The sequence below is a fragment of the Sapajus apella genome, unplaced genomic scaffold (genome assembly GCF_009761245.1).
Source record: "Sapajus apella isolate SASKATOON/1434 unplaced genomic scaffold, GSC_monkey_1.0 scaffold68, whole genome shotgun sequence".
In the NCBI taxonomy this organism is placed as follows: domain Eukaryota; kingdom Metazoa; phylum Chordata; class Mammalia; order Primates; family Cebidae; genus Sapajus; species Sapajus apella.
In genome coordinates, this window is record NW_022437008.1 from 6,823,719 (window position 1) to 6,834,754 (window position 11,036).

The following is an 11,036-nucleotide window of genomic DNA, read 5'->3' on the forward strand; positions in this document are numbered from 1 at the left end:
ACACACACACACACACTCTTCCCTACCACGGCGCTGAGTCTGCTCTTCCTGAGCCCTGTGAAGTTTGGGGCTGGGGTTGGGGGTTGGAGCTGGGGTCGTCTCCTGGCTGGGCCTCTGGCCTTTAGTTGGAGGTCACTCTCAGGGCCATCAAATGGTGATCATGGTCACTGCCTGCACCTACCTGTCTTCTGTCATCACCACCTGCAACAAAAGTCCCCCACGGATGGATGTGTTGTGTGTGCATGTCTGTCCAGCTCAGACCAGGGTGTCTGAGAGATGACACAAGTGAACGCGCCTTCTCCCCCAATACACACATGCACACGCACACAGGGGAGGGGCAGCGCCATCCTGTCTCCAAGCAGCTCCCAAATGCTGCCTCAGGGGGGCACCCAGGTGTTCCCTGCTGAGCAGATGCCATGGGGTATTGCCTCTTGCTTCACCAAATGCACCCATGACCAGGGACACCTTCCTGCATGTGGAAATGGTCTCGCGATGTGAGTGCCAGGGCCCAGGGCATGTCTTTCTAGGTCGTCCTCAGCTGGGCACTTCCCTGCCGCCTCTCACATGGACCCCAGTCCTGGCCAAGGTGCAAGGCAGCCACTCTGGCTTTCTGGGCCCCTCGGCATCTGCTGTCCCAGCTTCTGTGGGTTCCAAGTTTCCCAGGCCTTGGCTGGAGCCTCTTCCCTGCCCCTCTGGGTCATTTCTGTTGGATGCTCCAGGCAGTTTCCAGCTGGAACCCAAGGGAGGTCTCCCTGCTTCTCACGTCTCCTGGATGGACGTTATCCCAAAGAGGCAGGAGGAAGGCTCAGTGCCTTGTTCTTGTTCCAGGGTCCAAGGTGGTGGCAGAAAAGGAGGTGGAGCAGCTCAGGCTGGTGTGAGTCTGGGGAGATTCCAGGAGCGCCTCCACCTGGGGCTCAGCAGGGCCTCCACTTAGGGATCCAGTGGCATCTTCACCTGGAGAACCAGCAGCATTTCCCCTGGCAAGTTGGGACAGACTGAGGGCAGCCTCCTGGGAGGGCGGACAGAACAACCCCCAGAACGTCCCAGGAGTGCCTGCAGAGGTTTCTGCAGACAGGCTGACAGAGGGCAGAGACTGCAGTGGCAGGCAGCCCTTCCCATCACAAACCAAACCCAAACACAGCTGCACTCATGCCCACACTCAACACTCCAACAAACACCTCCCCTCAGACCTTCCTAGAACCACTTTGGCTGCTGACACTTCCAGAGCCCTCTCTGGTGTGAATATACATGCTTTTGGAGACGTTTCCTCTACAGCTTCTCTTCCCTTCCAGAGCAGGTGCATCCTGGCAGCCCTGGGGCAGTTTTGTCAGGTGAGTGGGGCCAGGGATCAGGGTGAGTGTGCGCAGGTGACAGCCTCAGGCCAGAGTCCTGCTTGGCCCAGAGGCACAGAAAGCTGGGGACAGCCTCGCTCCCTGCCGGGAGGGCCACACCCGCTGAGATGCATGCACCATGCCCCGCTGGCCCCAGCCTCAGCCCTGATGGACAGCTGGCCACTGCTCTCGCAGTCCCCAGTGGCCCTGGCAGTCCCCAGTGGCCCTGGCAAGGTGCACTGATAAGAAAACACCCCACGAAGCCCCCATGGGAACAGGCCTATCTTCTCCTTTCAAGATGAATGTGCCAGGACTGAGACGGGAGCACCCCGTTGACTGGGCTCTAGCCTCAGGTGCCTGCAGGCCCTGACTGAGAGTTGCTGGGTCCTCTGTGCTCTCCTCCGATGGAGGCTGCTCCTGAACTGGGCTTCTCTTCAGTGGGGCTTGCGGGCACCTGGCTCAGGCTGCCCCAGGAAGGCAGAAAGAGCTCCAGAAAGCCCAGCCTGGGGTCTGCGTGCTCACACGCTACAGAGTACACACCGCTGCTCTGGAAACCATGTGCTTTATTTGGAACCTAAATCCATGGAAACCTCCCCCGGCTCGTAGAAAAGCTGCAAACCATGTGGTTTGGTCCAAGGCAATGGCTAAGGGAGTGCAGGACATCCCTTATCGCTGGGGCCCCATCCTCTGGGCCTCAGACTTCCCTGCTCATTGCAACTGCTGGCTGAGCTTTGGGGGTATCTGTCCTTGTCCTCAGCATCTCCCTCAGCCAAGGAGTGAGGAAACAAGCCCAGGCCAGGGGCCCCCATCCAAAGCTGGGCACGTGTCCCCCACCTGTGCCCTGCTGTACCCCCCAGCCATGGCTCCTCAGAGCCCTGTTGCTCGGGGGACCTCTCAGCTCCCAGGATGAGGAACCAGGAACAGGATGGTGCCTGAGCACAGGTGAGTGACTGGGGCAGGGTGGCCCTGCCCAGCGCGCTGCCCCTTAGTACAGATCTACAAAGGGCTTGGAGTAGTTGAACATCAGGTAATCCATGTAGTAGAAGTCATAGGTGCGCTGCCGTTGCAGGGCCGAGAGCTGGGCGAAGTAGTGGTGCGCGATTCTGGCCGTGGTCCTTGCCTCCTGCGAGTGCCGGTCCTTGAACCGGGGGAAGGTCAGGTTCTGCGGCGCGTGGATGAGGCTTAGGAAGAAGTTGGCATCGTCCTCCATGCTCTCGAACTTGCCCACGAAGTCGTAGTCGATGAGGCAGGGGCTGCAGAGCCGGCTGACGTGGTCCCAGTGAATGTCCATACCCACAGGCCGGTGCACGTCCAGCAGGTACTGGACAAACTCGGGGAAGCGTACCCCGGAGCCCGTCCGCAGGGCTTCCCGAGAGGCATTGGCCCGGTACCGCGCCAAGATGGCCTTGCCAAAGACCGGATGGTAGTAGCTGTTGGGGTGTTCGAACTTGTCGCGGAAGGCAGACACCAGCCTTTCGAAGGGCTCACGGACAAAGAGCATCTTGGTGTAGGTGCTGAGACGATGCAAGATGCCCTGGCGGTCAAAGGTGTCCAGGCGCTTGAGGGCGCTGCCATAGTGGACAGTGTTGTGCTGGATGTCGGCTGTGGACGAGGCCAGGCCGGCCAGTACCATGAGCACCCGCTTCCAGTTGGAGCAGCCGGCCTTGGGCACCTCGCAGTAGAGCACGCGGTGGCGGTCCTCCACGAAGATACGGGACACGTGGCGTGGCGTGACAGCCCGGCGGTTGCTGCTCGCCCGGTACTTGGCACAAGCCTCCTGCATCACCCGCTTGCGCTCCTGCTGGCTCCGGTGCAGGCTGATCCAGTGGCCGTCCAGGGTTCTGGGTCCCGGCCTGATGAAGGGCGTGTCCGAGCTGTTGGCCGGGATGGTCACCACAGCTGGCATTTTCTTGATAAGCAGACGGCGACGGCGCTGGCGGAGTCGCAGACGGGTTCCCCTCTGCAGCAGGGGTTGAGGCTGGTCAGGCACCGGCAGGGTGAGGCCCCTCGGGGCCCGGCTGGACAAGTCTCGAGAGACCCTCTCTGTGGGTACCTCCAAGTCACCATCCTTGGAGCCACCTGCTGGGAGGTCCTGGGTCAAGAAGAGAAGTGATTATCTGGGTGGAGAGAACAGCCAGACACTGAGTCCCAAACAGGTCAGACTCTCACCAGGGTTGGGGTTCCTGTCCCTCTCAGGTGAGGGAGACAGGCTGACCCTGCTGTTGAGACCCCTCCGGGCTGAGCCCTGGCCCAGCACCCAAAGGCCTCCCTCCCCCTGAGGTGCAAGTGTCATTTCCGCCACAAGATGGCGCAGTCCTCCCAGGAACCCGGGACGGGAGAGTGGGAAGGGGGAGCAGGTGGCCTGCAGCCCGGCTCCGATTTACTGTCTCCATGAGCTCCGTGCAAAGCAGCCCTCTAACGACGAAGGGAAATCCATGGGTCCAGAGCCCTGGGCTTTGTTCCCAATGCTCCTGGGAAACGCTGGACACATTTTTCTTTCCAAGAATGGATTCAACGTGAGCCCCTAATTTTCTTCCCAGCCCTCCCCAGTTTCCCCAGGGCTGTGTGCACAGAGATTTATCTGACTCTCAGAACTTACAGGGTGGGGCTGCCGTGGCCTGCTGAACTTTATTCCTGAAAAGCAAACAGAAGAGAGGACAGTATTAGCAGCGGATGTGCCCCGGGGCTCCCAGGGAACTGCTTTTGGGCTCCTGGCTGTGGACATCCAGGTGGAGGGATCTTGGCAGCTTGAGGGCATGACACAGTTCTGGAGCCCCTCCATCCCCTACCCATGCAGAAAATGGGGACGCAGCAAACGTGGTCCCACTGGCTGGCAGCTGAGGCTTTCTTCTCTGCATCATGCCTGCCTCCTGCAGTGACCTACCAGGCCTGGAAAGGCACCCTGCCCACGTGTACCCACACACCTCCCCTGTGGAGGAGCTAGGACTCTCGCAGGTCATCTCTTCCTGCACCCCACCATATTAAGTCACAGGGAAAGGACACTCCAGAAAGCTCGAGTGACCCTTTCTCCACACCCCATCAGCTCTGCCCCAGTTGTGGCTACTATGGAGTTCTGTGCTTGGACTATGACATATTCATACCCACACCTTTGCACACACCAGGCCTAGGAATGACACACACCTGGGCATTTGCTTTGTGATTGGGGCCTTCTTGGCTGGCTCTGGAGTTCTGGGGCGAGTTGACCATATCTTGCCCACCCTGTCCTCCTCCAAAGCCCTAAGCAGGGCCCACGTAGATTGCCCAGAGTTCACTTACTGATGACCTCAGAAAGACAAAGACCAGTGTGTCACTGGCCATGCTCTAGAACATCCCCTCTGCCCACCAAGGAGGCCTGTGCCTGGGCTAGGCTCACCCAAGAAACAATCTCTGGTGAGGCCAACCTTTGGCCAGAACAGAAGAATCTGTGTCCATACCCTGTTTGGTCTGTTTTGGGGGAAGGTCCTGGGAGGACAAGATTCCCTTTGGAGGGAATCTGTTTAGAAGCTGGAGCCGCCTTCCCCAGTCCCTGGCTGGCCACTGAGGCATCAAGGGCTCTATCTGTTCTGGTGCCATGTGGGTGGATATTTTTGTCCTGAGGCTTTGCCAAAAGCCCTGGTCACCATCAGAACAAGCTATCCCTTAAGCAGAGAGCTGGACCTTCCGACTGACACGCTGGGGCACTGTGCCTGACCACACCTGAGCAAGTCCTGGCTACTGCCTGTGTGTGGCGGGGGGGGGCTTCCAGTGTCCAGCACTTTCCTGGCTGTCTCCATGGCCGGGGCAGAGGTCCAGTCCCAGGAGCCCTGCTGGTGAAGGGCCATCCAGGTCTTCCCTGAGCCAGAGATTCTGTGGATTTCTCCATGGGATCCAGTGGTACAGACTCGGGCAGTGCCATGCCCCAGACCCTCCGAGGCTGTGCCTACACATCTCCTTCATTCATTAGCAAGCCAGGAAGAGGATGCAAGGCCAGCCCCGGACTGGACAGCCTGAATTCCCTGAGCTTGCCAGAACCTTCCTCAAGTCCCAAGAGGCAGAAATTCAGGCAGAAGTGGGGGCACAGTTCATCTTTCCTCTGCTTGTCCCTTTGGGCTGGATACAAGGGTATGCTCTCCCCTGGAAAAAGGGCAGAGCATCCCTATCTTCCTGCGCATGTGGGGGATCTTTGAAATAGGCATTCTAGACTTTTCCTTGGAGGCTGAGGGGAAGCTCCAAGTAGACCTGGCTGCACCCCTCAGGGTACGGGCTATAAGCAGCAGGTGCTTGGCCTGTGAGTGGCGTCTTTATAATCAAGCTGCTTATTGCCACCCTGCCCAGCCATCCCCAGAGTCAATTTCCTTCCTCGCCAGCCACCCCCCCTCCTCCTCCCCATCCCATCTTTACTGCGGCGGTCCCAGCATGAGCCTCCAGCGCTCCTCTCTCCTCCGCAGGCGATGATGACAGATCCCTTCACCAGAAGGGACCCGCCACACCACTCGGTTTTTCTCCATTCTGCCAGATCTCCTTAGTTATTTTCTTCTGCTGATGGCAGCTGGCTCTGCTAAACCACCTCTCCTCCTCAGAGTCTCAGATGCAGAAAATCATTCTGCTTGTCACTCCTGTCATCTTGTCAAGGTGTGACGGTGCTTATATATTCCTTTTCTGGAGCAAATGAGTCATACCAGATTTGGCCAAGAGGGGGGCTGAGGAGCCACTTCCAAAAGGGATCCTGCCGGGTGGGGGGAGATAGAAACCATGTTCCTGTTGAGGCTGCAGTCCCTAAGGCTGTGACCTCCCACTGGCACTGTCCCCGCAGCCTCGGAGGGCGGTGGGCTGTGGTCCTGTTCTATTTTACCTGTGCAGACTGGATGCAGGACACTCTCCTGGACTTCTGGACTCTGAGCCTAACTGTCCCACTCTAACGCTGGCTGAGCTAGAGCCCTGGGCGTGACCTAGAGAAGTTTCTGCCAGACAAAGCCTAGGGCTGGGCAAGTCTCCTGACTTCCTGTTTACATGCATGCGCCTGTAAAGCACACCTGCCTGCAACTTCCTCCTTTGAAAGGAAAAATTGTCTTGTGGACAATGAGAGAATAGTAACCTCTTAAGTAGAGCCTGAATTTGCCATAAACTGTTCCCAACCCTTAAACTCATGGCAGCTTATCGGGCAAAGATTAGCCCTATCCCCATAAGCTCACTTTAACATTTTTTTAAAGTTTATCACCAGGTACGGTGGCTCAGCCTGTAATCCCAGCACTCTGGGAAGCTGAGATGGGCTGATCACTTGAGTGAAGGAGTTTGAGATCAGCCTGGCCACCATAACGAAACTCCATCTCTACTGAAAATACAAAAGAAATTTAGCTACATGTGGTGGTGCATGCCTGTGATCCCAGCTACTCGGTAAGCTGAGACATGAAAATTACTTGGACCCAGGAGGCAGAGGTTGCAATGAGCTGAGACCACACCACTGCAGTCCAGTCTGAGCAATAGAGACTCTGTCTCAAAAAATAATAAATGCTTTACATTTATTTTATAAATAGAAATGGGGTCTTGCTGTGTTGCCCAGGCTGGTCTCAAATGCCTGGCCTCAAGCCGTCCTCCTTCCTTAGCCTCCCAAAGCGCTGGAATTACAGGCATGAGCCACCATACCTGGCCACAAGTTCACTTTCTAATAAAGACAGAAACATAATGAAGGAAATACAAAGACATCACTCCCTTGCCATGAGCTGAGGGTCCCCACTTTTTCCATGGAGAAAGCTGCTCTTCCATGCACCACTCAGACAAAGGCTGAAGCAAAGACCACTGCCAGCTCTGGGTAAGTGAAAGCCAGGAGGAACCTTAGTATCCTGGGGCAGAGGTCTGCACGTCCCCAAGTAGGCTGCATGTCAGGACCCTGGACAGCTCCATGTGTATCTAGGGAAGGGCAGCTGAGGGCTTACTAGGATGACGAAGGTTTGCCACCAGGAGTCAGTGGTACCAGTGGCCTGGGGGGACTGATGGGTGGGAAGGGGTTTTGGCCTCATTATAACCACCTCCAGCCCCCACTCAAGCCCCTAAGTAAACGTACAATCTAGATAACATCAGTGGCCTCACAGAACCACTGCAGCCACAACCCACCTTCTCTTCCATCCAACGCTGCCAATGCTGCCATGCACCTCCCCTGCCTCCCCATCTCCACCCCTGTGACAGAATCCAAGGCCAACCACGCACACCCCACTTTGAGTTACCTCTCAATATAACGTTCACCGTCTGTAAGGGAGCTCCATCCCCCTGCACGGTAAGAAATAAACAAGCACTTTCTCTTTCTGGACAGATGACATGCGTGGAGTGGCTGGAACACATGCACTACAATAAGAGCATCGGTGAGAACAAGGCGTGAGTTATGGGCACTGCCAAGTGTGTTCCACAGTGTGAACTCCTCATTGGCTGAAGCTCTCAGCGTTTGGCTGAAAAGCTTCCTGATTGAGGAGAGGCAAAGGCTGGTGAGTGTGTGCGGCCAGTTTCTTAGTCATCAGGCCTGGGGCAAAGCTGAGGAGGGGCTGCACCAGTGTGTCCAAGGAGAAGGGTCTCTTGCTTGCTCCTCTCCAGGCTCACAGGAGGAAGACCTGCAGGGTGCACCACAAAAGCCCCAGTCCCCACTGCCCAGGACCCATGGGGGGTGGTAACTGGGGAGCAACCTTTTGGTCAGGCCCTGTAGCCGCAGCACTGACAGGTGAGGAAAAGACCCAAGTGCCTTGAATGAGCCTGTGGCCTCCCCCATCCCTAGGTGGCTCATGCTTGGGAGAGTGATGGCTGCACTGGCCACTCATGTCCCAGCCCCAAACCCTGATGGGTGACGGTGGGAGGGTCCTGCCACTCCCACCAATCACTGCGACTGTCCTTAAGGAGTCACATCTGCAGGGGGACAGGTGTGGGAGAGAACTGGGGGGAAGAGGGCAGGAGAGGCCATGCCAGTCCCAAGTCACTGCCTGTGGTGGAGTTTGACTTGTGCTTCTTAGTCTTTTGGAGTTTCCTGGTGGAGTCATTTGTGTGGCTGAATTTCCATGTGCCCAGGGCTTCTGGCAGCTGAGTCTGCGTGGCAGGCCACTCCACATCCACTTCCATTACCCAACAGGCCAGGGAGCCTCCAGGGCTTTCAACTGCTCCTCTTGGCTCAGGCTGGCCCAACTGGGGGTGTGGAGGGGGATCCCTGAAGGGGAGGCCCCGACTGCATCTTGGTCCCCAGCACGCACAGGACCGTGAGTCTGAGCTTTGGCCCCACCTGGACTCCCATTACAGTGACATTGGTGGGATGAGCACTGTTGTCCTGGGGAGTCCAGGCTGTCGGCCTCTGCTGCTCCCACACTTCAGGTATGCACGAAAAAGGCCTCCGAGCCCTGGGGCAGCCCCACTGCCGGTCATGCACCTGACTTCACGGTGCAGTGCTGAGCTACCGATGGCCTGCCTCGAGTGCAGGGTGCTAATAGGAGAGAAGGTGGGCAGGCCAGCGGGGAGAAGCCCCAGGGAAAGGCCAGGCTCCACTCCATGGGAAATATGGAGGGTTCTGAATCGGGGAGCAGTGTGCTAGTTAGGGTTCTCAGGGAGACAGAGCCCACAGGCAATATATGTGGAGCAGGGATGGAGAGAGAGAAGGGAGAGGCAAAGGGGGAGGCGGGGAGGAGAGAGGAGGAGGAGGAAAGGAGAGGGAGAGAGGGAAGAGGGATTAAGAAATTGGCTCATGCGATTCTGGGGGCTGTCAGTCGAAAATCTGCCAGCAGGCTGGAGACCCAGGGAGACCATGTGCTGCAGTTTACATGGGAAGGCAGTCCAAAACTCCCTTTTCCTCCGGGAACTTCACTCTTTTCTCTTCAGGCCTTCAACTGACTGGATGAAGCCCACCCACACTGTGGAAGATCACCTCCTCTACTCAAAGGCTACGCATTTTCCAGCAAATCACATCTAAAAAATGCCTTCCCAGAAACATCTAGACTGGCATTTGTCTAAACCCCGGGGCACCATGGCCTAGGCAAAGTGACATGTATGATGACCATCATGGGAGGTGCCTTGACTTGTTCCTGCAGCTGCTGTAACAAAGTATCCCAAACTGGGAGGTTTAAAATGACAAAAATGTGTTTTCTCGCAGTTCCGAAGGCTAGATGTCCAAAATGACGGTGCCGGCAGGACCAAGCTCCCTCCGCTGCCTCCACAGCCCCAGGCATTCCCTGGCTTGCAGCAACAGAAGATCAATCTCTGCTCTGTCTTCACACAGCTGTTGTGCACGTGTCTTTTTTTTTTTTTTCGAGATGGCGTTCTTATTGCCCAGGCTGGAGTTCAATTGCGCAATCTCGGCTCCCTGCCACCTTCACCTCTTGGGTTCAAGTGATCCTCCTGCCTCAGCCTCCTGAGTAGCTGGAGTTACAGGCATGTGCTATCATACCTGGCAAATTTTTTGTATTTTTAGTAGAGACGGAGTTTCTCCATCTTGGTCAGGCTGGTCTCAAACTCCCAGCCTCAGGTGATCCGCCCACCATGGCCTCCCAAAGTGCTGGGATTACAGGTGTGAGCCACCACGCCTGGCCTCCTCTCCTTTTCTTACAAGGACACCAGTCATATTAAAATAGGGCCCACTCAACCAGCGCAAATGCCCATCAATAGAGTAGATACAGAAACTATGGTGTATATACAGCTAGTGCTCGACTTACGACCACGGTCGGGACTGTGGACCGGTCATAACACGATTTGGTCGTAAGTTGAGTAGGCTATGTGTACAGTTGAAATGGTGCATGCGGAGATGGTAGTGCTGCTGGAAGCTGGTCTGCACTGTCGTACGCCCAGCTGGGCAACGTTTGCGCTGCCAGACGCGGAGCAGTTGTGGCTAGCGATTGTGGTCGTAAAGTCGAATGGTCGTAAGTTGCATAGGTGGTAAGTCGATCAATACCTGTATATATATGATGGAATACTACTCAGCCATAAAAGGAATCAATTAATGGCATTCACAGCCACCTGGATGAGACTGGAGACTAGTACTCTAAGTGGGAGCTGAGCTATGAGGCTGCAAAGGCATGGGAGTGGTACAATGGATTTTGGGGACTCCGGGGGAAAGACTGGGAGGGGGATGAGGGATAAAAGACTATAAATTGTGTGCAGTGTACACTGCTCCGGTGATAGGTGCACCATAAATCTCACCAATCACCACTAATGAACTTACTCATGTAACAAAACACCACCTGTTCCCCAATAACCTATGGAAATTAAAAATTAAGATAGGGCCCACTCTAGTGGCCTCAACTTGATTACATCTGCAAAGACCCTATAAGGTCAGTTTACAAGCACAGGGAGTTGGGACTTAAGCATTTTTTGAGGGTGGGGTGGGCACCCAATTTGACCCAGTATAGACAGGGAATAATGTGATCTCATGGGGCTTTAAGAGTGTTTTGTTTGAGAGACAAGGTCTTGCCGGGTGCGGTGGCTCAAGCCTGTAATCCCAGCACTGTGGGAGGCCGAGGCGGGTGGATCACGAGGTCAAGAGATCGAGACCATCCTGGTCAACATGGTGAAACCCCGTCTCTACTAAAAATACAACAAATTAGCTGGGCATGGTGGCGCGTGCCTGTAATCCCAGCAACTCAGGAGGCTGAGGCAGTAGAATTGCCTGAACCCAGGAGGCGGAGGTTGCGGTGAGCCGAGATTGCGCCATTGCACTCCAGCCTGGGTAACAAGAGCGAAACTCCGTCTCAAAAAAAAAAAAAAAGA

At 56.0% G+C, this 11,036-nt stretch overlaps 1 protein-coding gene and 1 long non-coding RNA gene across 9 annotated transcripts in view; one reads left to right on the forward strand and one right to left on the reverse strand.

Moving 5' to 3' along the window:
* Positions 1–1,874: 1,874 nt before the first annotated feature.
* CHST8 (carbohydrate sulfotransferase 8) overlaps positions 1,875–11,036 on the reverse strand; it is a 144,726-nt gene continuing 135,564 nt past the window's right edge. For 3 of the 6 annotated variants that reach the window (XM_032249117.1, XM_032249118.1, XM_032249120.1), the window contains 2 exons: positions 3,935–3,965; positions 2,186–3,427 (listed from right to left, as the gene is read on the reverse strand). In XM_032249117.1, coding sequence (XP_032105008.1) covers positions 2,317–3,427; positions 3,935–3,965 — 1,142 coding nt within the window. In that variant the 3' untranslated portion in view covers positions 2,186–2,316. Of the gene's footprint in view, positions 3,428–3,930; positions 3,966–11,036 lie in introns of all 6 variants that reach the window. The other 3 variants (XM_032249116.1, XM_032249119.1, XM_032249121.1) reach the window with 2 other exon arrangements.
* On the forward strand, positions 7,616–9,613 carry LOC116530767. 3 transcript variants are annotated; one of them, XR_004260120.1, is made up of 4 exons: positions 7,616–7,679; positions 7,893–8,016; positions 8,583–8,654; positions 9,427–9,613. It is a non-coding gene; the product is annotated as an uncharacterized LOC116530767 (long non-coding RNA). The 3 variants fall into 3 exon arrangements; XR_004260119.1 differs by having other exon boundaries at positions 7,616–7,666; XR_004260121.1 differs by lacking the exon at positions 8,583–8,654 and having other exon boundaries at positions 7,616–7,666.